The 15,790-nt window shown below is 36.1% G+C and overlaps 1 protein-coding gene across 19 annotated transcripts in view; it reads left to right on the top strand.

Annotated features, from left to right (window-relative positions):
- Positions 1-15,790, top strand: part of FRYL (FRY like transcription coactivator) — a 287,021-nt gene that overhangs the window by 173,990 nt on the left and 97,241 nt on the right. For all 19 annotated transcript variants that reach the window (XM_050790052.1, XM_050790064.1, XM_050790057.1 and 16 more), the window contains 6 exons: positions 1,508-1,611; positions 1,810-1,918; positions 5,845-5,931; positions 8,993-9,164; positions 9,936-10,068; positions 13,086-13,193. In XM_050790052.1, the coding sequence (XP_050646009.1) occupies positions 1,508-1,611; positions 1,810-1,918; positions 5,845-5,931; positions 8,993-9,164; positions 9,936-10,068; positions 13,086-13,193 (713 nt within the window). The remainder of the gene's footprint in view (positions 1-1,507; positions 1,612-1,809; positions 1,919-5,844; positions 5,932-8,992; positions 9,165-9,935; positions 10,069-13,085; positions 13,194-15,790) is intronic.

Here is a 15,790-nt window from a genome sequence, read left to right on the forward strand (position 1 = left end):
CATCCCCCTTCAGAGTGATACATTTGTTAAAACTGGTAAACATACATTGACACATCTTTATCACACAAAGCCCACAGCTTACATTAGAGTTTGCTCTTGGTGTGTTGTACATTTATGGGTTTGGACAAATGTATAATGACATGTCTCTACCATTATAGTATCATGCAGCGTATTTTCGCTGCCCTAAAAATCCTTCATGCTCTGCCTATTCATTTCTCTCTACCTTCCTAACTCCTGGCTGAACTATTTTGACATGTGATATCTTAGACTTAAATGATAGAAAAGAAAATTATGTTTTCTTAAAGACATTACTACAGAATGCTTGGTTGTTATATTTGTAGTATACATTATATGTTACTTTAGTTACATTAGTAGCAAACATAATTGGAAATTACTGGGGGAATTTATTGGAAATTATATATTGGAAATTTGGGATCATTATGGATCTGGCAGTGGAGAGAGGGATTGATACTGAGAGTCTAATCAGCACAGTAACTGATTCTCCATTTTTAATTATGTCAAATCTTTATCCAAATAGATGTGAAAATCTAAAATGTAAATTCACAACAATTAGTACATCTAAAACTAATCAATGGATGTATAGTTTCTCTGTGAAAAAAGGAGATTATTAGCTACATTTCAAAATTTACAATTAAATCTCATTGCTTTATTGGTCATTTGAGGACTATTTCTTACAACAGCTAGAATGAAGAAAAAGTTCGCTGATCAAATTGTAATTGAAATGGAATGACTGATTCTAAATAATAATAATTTAAATAATGTCCTCATTCTAAATAAAAATTATAACACTTAATAGTCAATGAACGTTTAATACATGCCAGGTACTCTTCCAAGTGCTTTACAGATACTAACTTTACCTCTGAGGTAGGTACCCTATTTTCTCCATTTTAGAGATGAGGAAATTGTGACTCAGAATAATATAACAATGCCCAAGGATGGAGCTTGGATTTAGTCCCTGTTTTTCCCAGTTTTAGAGTTCGTGCTCTTAACTCACTATTCACTCGTAAGGATATACACTTCATAATATTCTGCATTATTTCGTAAATGCAAATGACTATAATACCATTTGGTGTTCCAAATTTTAACTGTATATGGGCTACAAATGAATTATGCCAAAAATGAATGATCCTTTTTCAGTCGTTATGTCAGTATTGGAGTGTGAACTGTTTATCATCAAGTAAGTTTGTGTGTATAATTTTAGAATTCTTAGAAATACTACTATAATTTTATTTACTAAGTAAAATTTAGTAAATAAAATTTTAGTATTTTCTTTTGAAAGTATAAGAAATGACTCAATTTCCACATTTATGGTTACTTTCGAGCCATATACTTACCCTATGCCAAATACGTACCTGTGTGTTTAAACCTATTTTAGACTGAATACAAAAAAGATGGGCTTTTAGTTGTTGGCAGAGAATATGTTTACTCTTAAGTGATTGCAAATATTTTAATAAATTTATTTTTATTCTCTTTTGTTTTCAAACAGAATAAAGATCCTAAAATGTCTCGAGTTGCACTGGAATCTTTGTATAGATTATTGTGGGTTTATGTAATTAGAATAAAATGTGAAAGCAACACTGTAACTCAAAGGTGAGCATCTTTGCTTTAAAGTGCATTAAAAATAAATTCTTGTTTTTAAAAAAACACACTATTGGGAATTTTAGTAAACATTATACTTTGTGGGTGAAATATGAATTCTGTCAATATATTATGAAGAATAGGAAGAACTTTTTGCTAATATGCTGTTGATGTCGTGATCTCATTATGACTAGATCTTTTTCCCTGTAGTCGTCTTATGAGCATAGTGTCAGCACTTTTTCCAAAAGGCTCACGAAGTGTGGTTCCTCGTGACACACCTCTCAACATATTTGTGAAGATTATTCAGTTCATTGCTCAGGTGAGTGCTTCACCTCATAGTATGTATGTATGTAAATTGTTAGAGTAATCTATTGTAATCACTTGGAGCTTTGAAATTTTTTATGCATCTAAAAACATAACACAACATTGAATAAGTTTATTTCATTAATCTACACACTTGTAGATAGAAAGAAAACCCACAAGTGGAAGCACTTTTTTTTTTTCTTTTATTATTATCCTTTAAGTTCTAGGGTACATGTGCACAACGTGCAGGTTTGTTACGTATACATGTGCCATGTTGGTGTGCCGCACCCACCAACTCGTCATTTACATCAGGTATAACTCCCAATGCCATCCCTCCCCCCTCCCCCCCTCCCCATAATAGGCCCTGGTGTGTGATGTTCCCCTTCCCATGTCTAAGTGATCTCATTGTTCAGTTCCCACCTATGAGTGAGAACATGCGGTGTTTGATTTTCTGTTCTTGTGAAAGTGTGCTGAGAATGATGGTTTCCAGCTGCATCCATGTCCCTACAAAGGACACGAACTCATCCTTTTTTATGGCTGCATAGTATTCCATGGTGTATATATGCCACATTTTCTTAATCCACTCTGTCACTGATGGACATTTGGGTTGATTCCAAGTCTTTGCTATTGTGAATAGTGTCACAATAAACATGTGTGCATGTGTCTTTATAGCAGCATGATTTATAATCCTTTGGGTATATACCCAGTAATGGGATGGCTGGGTCGTATGGTTTTTCTAGTTCTAGATCCTTAAGGAATCGCCATACTGTTTTCCATAATGGTTGAACTAGTTTACACTCCCACCAACAGTGTAAACGTGTTCCTATTTCTCCACATCCTCTCCAGCACCTGTTGTTTCCTGACTTTTTAATGATCGCCATTCTAACTGGTGTGAGATGGTATCTCATTGTGGTTTTGATTTGCATTTCTCTGATGGCCAGTGATGATGAGCATTTTTTCATGTGTCTGTTGGCTGTATGAATGTCTTCTTTTGAGAAGTGTCTGTTCATATCCTTTGCCCACTTTTTGATGGGGTTGTTTGTTTTTTTCTTGTAAATTTGTTTGAGTTCTTTGTAGGTTCTGGATATTAGCCCTTTGTCAGATGAGTAGATTGCAAAAATTTTCTCCCATTCTGTAGGTTGCCTGTTCACTCTGATGGTAGTTTCTTTTGCTGTGCAGAAGCTCTTTAGTTTATTGAGATCCCATTTGTCAATTTTGGCTTTTGTTGCCGTTGCTTTTGGTGTTTTAGACATGAAGTCCTTGCCCATGCCTATGTCCTGAATGGTATTACCTAGGTTTTCTTCTAGGGATTTTATGGTTTTAGGTCTAACATTTAAGTCACTAATCCATCTTGAATTAATTTTCATATAAGGAGTAAGGAAAGGATCCAGTTTCACCTTTCTACTTATGGCTAGCCAAATTTCCCAGCACCATTTATTAAATAGGGAATCCTTTCCCCATTTCTTGTTTCTCTCAGGTTTGTCAAAGATCAGATGGCTGTAGATGTGTGGTATTATTTCTTAGGGCTCTGTTCTGTTCCATTGGTCTATATCTCTGTTTTGATACCAGTACCATGCTATTTTGGTTACTGTAGCCTTATAGTATAGTTTGAAGTCAGGTAGCGTGATGCCTCCAGCTTTGTGCTTTTGACTTAGGTTTCTCTTGGCAATGCAGGCTCTTTTTTGGTTCCATATGAACTTTAAAGCAGATTTTTCCAATTCTGTAAAGAAAGTCATTGGTAGCTTAATGGGGATGGCATTGAATCTATAAATAACCTTGGGCAGTATGGCCATTGTCACAATATTGATTCTTCCTATCCATGAGCATTGTATGTTCTTCCATTTGTTTGTGTCCTCTTTGATTTCATTGAGCAGCGGTTTGTAGTTCTCCTTGAAGAGGTCCTTTACATCCCTTGTAAGTTGGATTCCTAGGTATTTTATTCTCTTTGAAGCAATTGTGAATGGAAGTTCATTCATGATTTGGCTCTCTGTTTGTCTGTTACTGGTGTATAAGAATGCTTGTGATTTTTGCACATTAATTTTGTATCCTGAGACTTTGCTGAAGTTTCTTATCAGCTTAAGGAGATTTTGGGCTGAGATGATGGGGTTTTCTAAATATACAATCATGTCATCTGCAAACAGGGACAATTTGACTTCTTTTCCTAACTGAATACCCTTGATTTCGTTCTCTTGCCTGATTGCCCTAGCCAGAACTTCCAACACTATGTTGAATAGGAGTGGTGAGAGACAGCATCCCTGTCTTGTGCCAGTTTTCAAAGGGAATGCTTCCAGTTTTTGCCCATTCAGTATGATATTGGCTGTGGGTTTGTCATAAATAACTCTTACTATTTTGAGATGCATTCCATCAATAGTGAATTTGTTGAGAGTTTTTAGCATGAAGGGCTGTTGAATTTTGTCAAAAGCATTTTCTGCATCTATTGAGATAATCATGTGGTTTTTGTCTTTCGTTCTGTTTATATGCTAGATTACGTTTATTGATTTGCGTATGTTGAACCAGCCTTGCAAGGTGGAAGCACTTTTATTTGAAGAGGGATAAACAACATATCTCATAATCCTAATCTTAGTGCATTTACTAATTACTTCCTGAGTATCTTGAAGGATTTCTTAGAAAACTATTTTCATAGTCTACATTAATCTCAGTTCTTAGGTACTGATAATAGAATCCACTGTAGGTAGTTAAACCCAAAGGGATCTTGAAAGGAATATAGATAGCTCAGAGAATTTATAGTAGCGCTCAAGAAACGAATTCTAGTCTGAACGACAAAGAGGAAGCTGCCATCTTGGCCAAAATGAAACAGCCACCAGACAAGGAAGTCACCACATGTGGGTATGCTTCAGAATCATGCAGCATCTGCTAAGGTCCTCACCAGTAAAATAGATTCATTTCTCCCTGTCTTCCTCCTCCTCTTTACATATCCCAGTTCCCAAAGAGACTCACATGATTATATCACTTGGCAGGGTTTGAAATATATCCTCAAGTTTTTTGTTATATGGGATCCTGAGAAGTACAAGTTTAGCTTTCTAGCCTTTGCAGTAAAGGAAGGATTATTAGAGGGGGATTAAATGAGTGTTAATGAGCCAATACAAGGTTTTGGTTACATTTCCTTTTGGGACATCCACCTTGGAGAAACATAGGTAAGGTTACCTCCTCAACATGGGAAAATGCTATGATTCCAGAATATTAATTTTATTCTCTTTCAACTGAAACTGTAGCAATCTAGATGATCCATAATACAATTGTTTTTGACAGTGAAGAAATAAAGAATATTTAAACAGAATTAGTACATTGTTATTTACTAGAGTACAAAAGTAATGATAATCGGATAAGTATAACAGTATCAGTAAGATTGATAAAAGCAAATTGTGCTTTAGATCAAGTGTTCAGAAACCTTGCGACATTAGATTGCATCTGTTCTTTTTTTCCAGAATTGTACCCACTCCCTTGAATTAGTTACCTTCCTCCAGCACTCCACCAGAATTATAAAACTCCTTTCAAACATCGGTTAATCTTGTTAGTTAACTTTTTTACCCCCTGGGAGATTTCCTTCCTAGAGCCCCATTCTTCCTGACCCAATATGAACTCACTGCTCTCTAGGCCTGCTGCCTGGCTATTGTCTTGGGACTTCCTTTCATTGTCATCCTAGGAATTCTTTCACTCTGAATTTAATATGATTTTGGTGAATGAATGTTTAAAACTTTTATTCTGTTGGTTTGGGTATTAAACAAATTATTTGGTAATTAAATAATATAATCATGTATTTTGACCTTAATTCATATGTATTTTTCTTCTGTTCAAGTGTGAACTTTTTTAGGGCACAAACCTGTGTTGTTGTCATTGTATGTTATATTTATAATTCTTAGCGTGATGCCTAACACATAGTGGAAAGTTATAAGGATTTTTTTTTTTTTTTTTTTTTTTAAGGAACGCTTGGATTTTGCAATGAAAGAAATAATATTTGATCTTCTCAGTGTTGGAAAATCTACTAAAACTTTCACCATTAATCCAGAGGTAAAAAAAAATTATAATGTAATAATGTAAAATCCTATACTTTTTTTTTTTTAAGAGCATGATTTCTGGAATCAGAACTCTTAGATTCAAATCCCAACTCTACTTCTAATAGTAGCTGTGATTCAGGACAAGTTACTTAACCTTTCTAATAGCTGGCCAAATGATTTAATAATAGGTTTTTTTTTTTTTGAGACAGAGTTTTGCTCTTGTCGCCCAGGCTGGAGTGCAAATAATAGTGTTTAAGTGTGGTAGAAAATAAAGAGGCCGGACGTGGTGGCTCATGCCTGTAATCCCAGCACTTTGGGAGGCCGAGACAGGCGGATCACCTGAGGTCGGGAGTTCGAGACCAGCCTGATCCACCCCGTCTCTACTAAAATACAAAATTAGCCGGGCATGGTGGTACATGCCTGCAATCCCAGCTACTAGGGAGGCTGAGGCAGGAGAATCGCTTGAAGCTGGAAGGTGGCGGTTGCAGTGAGCCAAGATTGTGCCATTGCACTCCAGCCTGGGCAACAAGAGCAAAACTCTGTCTCAAAAAATAAAAATAAAAATAAAAATAAATAAAGGAAAATTTTATCAGGTTAGTCAGCTCAGCTGGCTCCTGGTAGTTATAACGTGCTTAGGTTTTTTTTGTTTGTTTGTTTGTTTTGCTTCACATTGTTTGTATTTAATGTGTTCTTCAATAAATCTCATTCATTCAACATTTATTGAGCACCTGAAATGTGCCAGGCAATGTTCTAGGTGTTATAGAAAAAACAAAAATTTTTTCCCCCCCTGCCAAAAAAAAGTCAACATTAAAAAAGTGATTGTTATATCCTGCTTCCATGGTCTCATTATTCATAGTAAACTCTAATTCATTCTTTAGACGTTAGATTTTCAGGGTTTTTCAAAATATTTCATAAATTCTTTATTGGAATCTAATTACATTTGAGAATATAAAAAGGCAAAATAGGTGTTATCTGTTTTCTTTTTTCTTATTTATTTTAAATTATGATCTTGATCCTAGATATGTGTAGTCAAATCCTAAGATATGTGTTTATGTAGTTAACAATGAGTTGGAAAGATAATGCAGCTTTTCATTTGTAATATTTTTAAGATAGTTTAATAACTATTTCCAGATTTTGAAAGTGAGCAAACACAATTGTTTGTATAGCTGACATACTTAACATGTTGGGGGTACATGTATCCCAGTGGGTGTAGAAGGTAGTTCACTGGAATTCGGGAAGAAAATAAAGCTTTTATTTATATATTTTTTTGGTTTCTACCAACAAAAATGGTTTCCAGCAACAAAAATTATGAAACAAAAGATATTTTCTTGAACATCCATTTTAAGAAAATATTCACCCCATTGAATAAATTTATTTCTGAAAGTAAGTTTTTTTCTTACTGAAGTTCTCATACTAGGAGTAAAAAAAAAATCAGTTCTGGGTTTTTTTGTGTGTGTGGGCGTGGTGATTGTTATTTATTAGGTTTACTTTGTTAGGATTATCTTAAATCCGTATTTTCTTTTCAAGAACTTTTGTAAGAGCTAGTTTAGTTAAACATAGATAAAATTATCCATTAGCCCATTTAATCAAATACATGCAAATTGCAAGACACTGAAAGAATGTATAAGTGAAGCTACCTCTGTCAACTCGACTACATTGTGGAGTTTTTCTGCTGCTTTCAAGGTGTCATCTTTGACTATGTGACATGTGACTGACTTTGTGATACTTAGATCAAGGGAGGGCACCAGTACTATGTCGTATATAAAGATGAGTGAAGCTTAAAATTTTAATCTTACTTAGATAAAAAATATATATAAATAAGAGCTTTATTTTCTTCCCATATTCCATTGAGCTACCTTGCACACCCACTGGGATATGTGTACCCCACTTGAGAGACCACTGGTGTAGATCAAAGATAATGACAGCTCGGGCTTAGATCGTAGTGGTGCAGATAGAGGAGCATTCACTGAGAAAAGAAACATTGAGAAGGAATCAAATCTGGGGCAAAGTCATGCATTTGGTTTGAACATGTCTAATCTGAGGCATCCAGGTAGAGGCATGCAAGTAAGAGATGTCAGATGGGTCTGAGGGTCTGAGTTCAGAGAGAGGCCAGGCTTAGAATTTGTGGGTGATCTGGTATGGGTGGTAATTGAAGTCATGTAAGTATATGCAGTTGCTTTGGGAGGTAATAAATAATGATAGGAGAAGGCAGCCTAGGAGAACCTTGCCTTGAAGCAGTCTAACATTTAATACCCAGGTAAAGGAGGCCAAACCTGAAATGCAGATAAAGATGACACAGCCAGCAGTGGAACATAGATACCAAAGGAAGGGAGTGTTTCAGGAGAGAATGGGTACTTGACCTTGTCCATGTTGCTGGAAAATCAACTAGCATGCTATAAATAGGCCCGCTGTTTTCAGCAATATGGTCACTGATGAGTGAGAATGGCTTCAGGGAAGTATTTGGGGAAAGTTTATTCCATTAAGATAGCAAGTATACTTAAGAGAAATGGGATATACTCAGTTGAAAGGAAAATGTTGAAGATGCAAGAAAGAAAAGATGTAATTGGTGCTATAATATTTCCAAACATGCAAGAACAGATGAGATTCCAACAACTAGGAAGACTGTCACTCCCTCACTATACCAAGAGCAAAAGGGAGGGAGAAGAGGTCCAGGTATAAGTAAATTAGTGTGATTTGTAAAGAGAGATTGAAGAAAGTTGATGATTTTTTTTTTCTTTCCGTGAAGTAGAAGACAAGTCATTTGCCTAGAAAGGGGAGGGGACGGGACCATAAGAGGATAGGAGAGTTGAGGAAGAGGATTGCTATAAGCCTTAGAGACAGTAAGGAAGCCGGTCAGCCTCAGAAGTAAGTGAGTGGCATTTGGGGATTTGATATTAAAGCAAACTCTAATGCTTCGGCTGGTTAAAAATGTTGGACAGAAAGGTTAGTGTTCCTTCTATCTTCCTTCCTTCCAGCCCCCAGCACTCTGATGTTACTGATGAAATATTTCTAACATGCAAAAAGGGTAATTTATGACACTCATCTCTTCCTTTTGAATTTTTTTTCCTTTGAAGAGAATGAACATAGGCCTCAGAGTCTTCCTTGTAATAGCAGACAGTTTGCAGCAGAAAGATGGCGAACCACCCATGCCAACAACAGGAGTTATTCTTCCCTCAGGAAATACTCTTCGTGTAAAGAAAATTTTTCTCAATAAAACCTTGACAGATGAAGAAGCAAAAGTCATAGGTTAGTTTAACTGAAGTTAAATAAGTTGCTTTGTAATACAGTTTCATATTCTTTTATAAAAGTCTGATCAAATCTAAAATGTATATAAATTTGCCTAATACAGTTTTTCCAGTATATACAGCTGTACAAAATGAATACTTCTTTTATTTGTTTATTTACTTTTTTGAGATAGAGTCTCACTGTGTTGCCCTGGCCGGAGGGCATTGGCACAATCTTGGCTCACTGTAAGCTCCACCTCCCAAGTACAAGTGATTCTCATGCCTCAGCCTCCCGAATAGCTGGGACCACAGGCGTGCACCGCCACGCCTGGCTAATTTTTGTATTTTTAGTAGAGATGGGGTTTTGCCACATTGGCCAGGCTGGTCTTGAACTTCTGACCCCAAGTGATTCCACTTGCCTCAACCTCCCAAAGTGCTGGGATTAGAGATGTGAGTCACTACATTCAGCCCACAGTGAATACGTTTTTTTGGTAATAGTCATGAGTCTTCATGTTAAGAGTTTTCCAGTTAAATCTTTATTTTATCACAGGATCCTATTCACTGCATTCTGTCCTTTCTTCAACTTAATTTTAGTCCCCTGCATAATTTTCACATAATTTCTCCAATTAGTCAAATATGCTGAAGCTGATCATCAGGGAGATATGTCACAGTTGAAACCCGTTTTGTGGCAACAGTAAGCTATCACTTAAAGATTATTAGGCTTTTACTATAGAAGGTAAGTATTCTTTATCTAATTTCAGATATTTTATAACTGTGAAGTTTTTTCCCCTAGGAATGTCAGTTTACTATCCTCAAGTAAGAAAAGCATTAGATAGCATCCTCAGACATTTGGACAAAGAAGTTGGGAGACCAATGTGTATGACCAGTGTGCAGATGTCTAATAAGGAGCCTGAAGACATGATTACGTATGTAGTAAATTATTTGCCTTCATTGCTATTTCAGTTTTTCTAAGACAGTACGGGTGGTTCTTGCTTACCTGTCTCCTTACTTTGTCTTTGGAGTTCTTCCATGTTTCCATCTGCTGCAGTTTTCAATACAGTGATTCCTTCCATGCACTCAGTTTTATTCTTTAAAGTGCTGTCAAACTGGTATAGATAGCAAAACTCACTCTGGATCCCAGTCTGGTGTGTTGTCAATGACAAGGCCCTACACTTACTCCGTGAGCAAAATAATCCTAGGTACCCCGGATGTATGTGGGCGTGATTGGTTTATTACATCAAATAAATGCTTTTACTGCCAAAGCCCTAGTTAAAAAAAAAAAAAAAATCCTGAAAATCTGAACTCTGATTATTTTTGACTCCTAGGAACTAAGGGGTGATATAGAGAGGAATAGCATGAGTAGTTTTTTTAGAAACAGTACCTCATCCCACCCCACCCCTAGGGCCTTGTCATTATTTGTCATCTCAGCATCTTTTTTTCTTGTTAGGGACTTCCTCCTCAGGAAACTGTATGTTATGGCAGTAACTTATTTTATTTGCTAGAAAACATCTACATATTCTCTGTAAGGGAGGAGATTCTTTTGGATATTAATGTTTGCATTATAGGTCTTAGAATACCAAATTTGATATTTAATCTCTAAATTTATTTAATATACAATTATTATGTACTACTATATGCTAATATCTCTGAGAGTTTCTTTAATGTGAATTTTTTTGCCAATGTTCCTTCCTGTGGGAAATCTTGTTTTTCATCACAACCACTTCCCTCATTTAGTCAGTAAGTGTGCTTTCACCCAGTTCCTCTGATACCTATATAGCATATTTCTTCTGTAACTCCATTAACTTTCTCTTCTATTTCAGTGTGCTTTAATTTAGGATCTTTGAGATAGAGAGCACCCTCTCAGTGACTAGGAGAAAAACAAGATAGCAATAAGGATTTTATTACTTACACGTGGGTGGGGGACACTGCACATGTGGAGGCCACGCTCACGGAGGTCAGGAAGCATATGTAGAGAGAGAGAAAGAGGCCCATGGGCCGATGACTTTTTTGGGTTGAGCGTGTTATCCAAACAGTTACCTAGGGGTAATTCTAATTGGTGGATTGAAAGCAAGCAGGCATGAGTTCAGGAGGTCATGCTGTGCCTGAGAGGTGGTCACTGGAGCACATCTGCATAGTCCATGTGGGGTACGCAGGTCAGTGGGGCCAGTCAAGTAGGCTGCATCTAAGTATCCATAGGGAGGTGATTACCAGGAAGAAGTTGTGTAAGACAGATACCTGAATCAACCACATTAAAGAACTGGGGGATGGAGTGGGATGTAGAACTGGAAACTGTTTCAAGGGTGACTGCACCCTTTTTCTGGTATGAGAAAATCAAACATTTAAAATGGGTGCCAAAGCAACATAAAATTATAAGAACGCACTACACAGTGATGTTACTTTTTCTTTCTTTGTGGTACTTCCTCTTTGTTAGCCAATACCCTCTTTTGATTATCTATTTTTGTAACATGTCATGTGAGTTATCCTGGGAGACCAGGAGGCAACACCATTGCACACTTTGCTGTCTGTGTATGAACTGAATAACAGATGCACCTTGACCAATCACCGACAGCCTTGATGGAAATGACAGTGATTATGATGTGCAGTGTGCTTTATGGACCAAAGAGCCAAAGCAAAGTTTATTTATGCCATTACTTAACATATGGTAGCTTAAATTTCAGCTGCCTTTTTGGGGACTGGTATTATTTACCTAAAGTATGGTAACTGAAATTCTTGCATTTTGAAACCATGTAAAAAGAGGACTGGCCATATGAAATCTCTAAAAGGATTAGTGAGTCCATTGCCACTATAACAAATACCCAAGGCTGCGTGTGGTGACTCATGCCTGTAATCCCAGTAATTTGGGAGGCTGAGGCAGATGTATCACCTGAGGTCAGGAGTTCAAAACCAGCCTGACCAACATGGTGAAACCCCATCTCTACTAAAAATACAAAAAATTAGCTGGGCGTGGTGGCAGGTGCCTGTAATCCTGGCTACTCAGGAGGCTGAGGCAGGAGAATCGCCTGAACCCGGGAGGCGGAGGTTACAGTGAGCTGAGATCACACCATTGTTGCACTCCAGTCTGGGCAACAAGAGCAAAACTCCATCTCAAAAAATAAAATTAAAATAAAATAAAATAAAACCCAGAACACTGAGAATATCCAAATTCTTTTCTACGTAAGGATTATTTTATTAGGCCAACTGAAGAACAATTTAGATGAAAGAAATTTAAAAGGCCTCACCTTCAAATACAGACCAAAATAAAAACCAGTATATTAAGAGGTTAGACATTTAAAATAAATAAAACTATTGAATAACTAGAAGAAAATATAGTAAAATTAAATTGTATTAAGCCTCTAGAGGTACCAGGATTTTCAAAAACCTGGCTTATTTTATTTCATAGAAATTTTAAGTATGTGTATTTATGTGTATATATCACATGCAAGACAAGGACAAACAATATAAACACCTATATATGAGATGAATGTTTCTAAGACCTTTGTTAGTGGAGGATATTAAGTGAAAAACGATGTGGCTAATTTTGTAGGCCCCCCAAAATAACCAGTATTTAGTTATTTAATGATATCAATGTTATTATTTATTATTTTAATATTTATGGGAGGCTAAATATTAAATAATCATCTTAAATATTAAGATTAATTATAAATAATCTGTTTAGCTATTTGTTATGTAATAATGGTTGTAATGCTTCTTGTCTAGTTACTGAAAACCTTTTTGTTTGCTGGCTTTCTTTTGAATTATTTCTGTATTCTTTTGTCCATATATAGACTAATAATTATCTACAGGATTTATATGTATTTTTTTAATATTAAATACATTAACCTTTGGGGGAGGGCTCCCACTTTCTGTAGCTATTTTTCCAAGTTTGATTTCATTGTCTAGCATATGTATTATGTTTCTTATTAAATCCTATTGTATTTTTCAGGGGGGAAAGAAAACCCAAGATTGATTTGTTTAGAACTTGTATTGCTGCGATTCCAAGGTTGATTCCTGACGGTATGAGCAGAACTGACCTCATTGAATTGTTAGCAAGGTAAATGAGGATTACTGTTTGCTATGTTAAGTTTTATGTCTTCTGCTCCTTTATATTTCTAATATACCTTTGTTACTGTTATCACTAAAAAGGCGATGATAAAGACATTTCTAATCCTTTATCTGATTTACTTTCTAAATTTCTATTTTGTCTTTTTTTGTTGTTATTAAACACATTTTCCTCACTAATTTTTAACTTCTCAAGTTCTTCTAGATTCCCCCCACAAATCCTATCTTTCAGTTCCCTATTTTTCCATGTAGTATTCTTTCCTGGGATTTCTGTAACACATTATCCCTTAACATATGGGCATTATCAGTGTATGGTAATTCCCAGTTAGGCAATTAATTATTGTGTTTACTCTTACAGTCATTTCTTTAGTATCTCTGGTGGTAATTAGGTCTCATTTGTGCTTTTTTCCCCCCATGGCAGAACTGTGGCATTCAAGTTTCTCTCTCTCTTCTATTAGGCATGTCATAGCTCTGTAAAATGAGTACATAACCTGACAACCAAACTTAAATACTAGCTCCTGATTCTAAGTTGAGGCGATAGCCTGTTGAAAACCTGCTTTGCTGATGTAGTTAGGGATTCCCTACATAAGAGATCAGCACATTTTTCTGTAAAGTACCAGATAGTGTTTTAGGGTTTTGCAGATCATTATGATCTTTGTAATGGGTCCAATTATACAGTTTGATAGAAGTAAGACCTAGTGTTCAGTAGATCAGTACAGTGACTGTAGTTTACAATAATCTGTTGTACATTTCAAAATAACTAGAAAAGAGTAAAGGTTTCTAACATAAAGAGAAGACAAGTATTTATGGTGATAGATATCCTCGTTACACTTATTTGATCTTTACAAATTATATGAATGCATTAAATTATCACATCTACCACAAAAGCATGAACAACTATTGGGTATCAGTAAAACAAGCAAACACATACTCATCTCTGCCATTATAGTACAGAAGCAGCCATAGACAATAGAGTGTGCATGACTGCATTCCAATAAGCATCTGGCTGGATTTAGCCCTTGAGCCACAGTTTGCCAGCCCCTGTCCTAGATGGACAAAACAAATACAATGACTATAGCAGAGCAGCGATACTTGACTATGTTGAAAGGTGTTTACTTGTTGCTGGGCATTTATCACTTCGGTGTAAGTTAAATTCATAATAAATAAACAATTAATAGACTGTTCCAGCAATCCTTTCTCCACTTCCGAAGCTTTTCACACACCCTGGCACTACCTTATCCTCAACTATTACCTGTTGTGATCAGAGATTTTATGTCTCCTGTGATGATTGTGAAAGAAATGGGTTACTTTGCATTATATAAATTTGTTCCCTTCCCACAGTCTCCTAATTTTTTTGTGAATTAGATTGCAGAGTTACAGAGTTCATGCCAGCATTGGAAATAAGAAACATTAATTATGTATAGCACTATTCCTTGAGAGAGCAGTAAACAACTACTGTTCAGTTCTGCTCTTACTCCTCCTATTTCAACATAACTCATCTACATCTTTGTGGGTGTTGATCCACAAGAGTAGATCTCCCATCTTTTCCACGAGAATGAAACTGCAACTATGAGGGCCAGGGATGGGACAGCTTAGTAAAAGAGCAGACAGCTGAACAGTGAATGACAATTTGCTTTGCTGTTCACTTCGCTTCTTTCTCCTATGATATTTGTTTACTAATAGTTTACCTCAGTGGAAAGGAAGATCCCAGGGTCTGTTCTGTTCTCTCCTTTCTTCATATCATTTGGAATTGTGCTGTCTAAATCTTACTTACTTTACCATAAAGGAAGCAAGCAAACAAAACAAAGATGCTTTGTAAATTTGCAGACCTGTATCCTGTCCCTAAGGAAAGTTAATTAATTCCCCTGCCTTTAATTAACCAAGCTTTACTGTTATTCTGCTCTGTACAATGAGCAGTTAAGTCACACATGTATACCCTGTATCACACAGATAGGAGTTTAAGATAGATATTTACATATTCATGGATTTAAGGAATGTTGAAATAACCTTTAAAGTCAGCATCATTGAGGACTGTCACTCTCTTCTCCCATATTGTGTCTCCTGATGTCACTATTGGAGACAGAATACTGGGCTAGACATGCTTAATTTGACCCTGTTTATTTCTCAAGTGCTGATGGAACTGCTGCTGCTTTGTTGCTTACTCCTCAGTCTGTCTAGCTATAATACATCTCGTTAGTCTCATTGTCAGTTGAAAGTTGGCTTAGTGATGACTAGAACTAAGTTCAGCAGGGTGAATACTTATATCTCCTTTCTCCTAAACTGCACAACTTTCCACCTCTGTCTTGGATAACTCCATTTTTCCAGCTTCCCAAGCATGTAATTGTATATTTAATATTATGTACTTACCTTATTCATTCAGACTATTTCTAATTCTGATACATCTGTCTTTGTAGTCAATTACTAACATAATTCTCTTCAGACCCAAATCAGAAACTCTTTATTCATATAATATTATTATATAATGGTGGCTCCCACTACTGTAGCCATTTTTTTTTAAATTTCTTATTTATCATTCTCTTTTATGTTCTGGTAAACTTCTTAACTAAAATTATATTCAAAGCCCCATTT

The sequence above is a fragment of the Macaca thibetana genome, chromosome 5 (genome assembly GCF_024542745.1).
Source record: "Macaca thibetana thibetana isolate TM-01 chromosome 5, ASM2454274v1, whole genome shotgun sequence".
NCBI lineage: Eukaryota > Metazoa > Chordata > Mammalia > Primates > Cercopithecidae > Macaca > Macaca thibetana.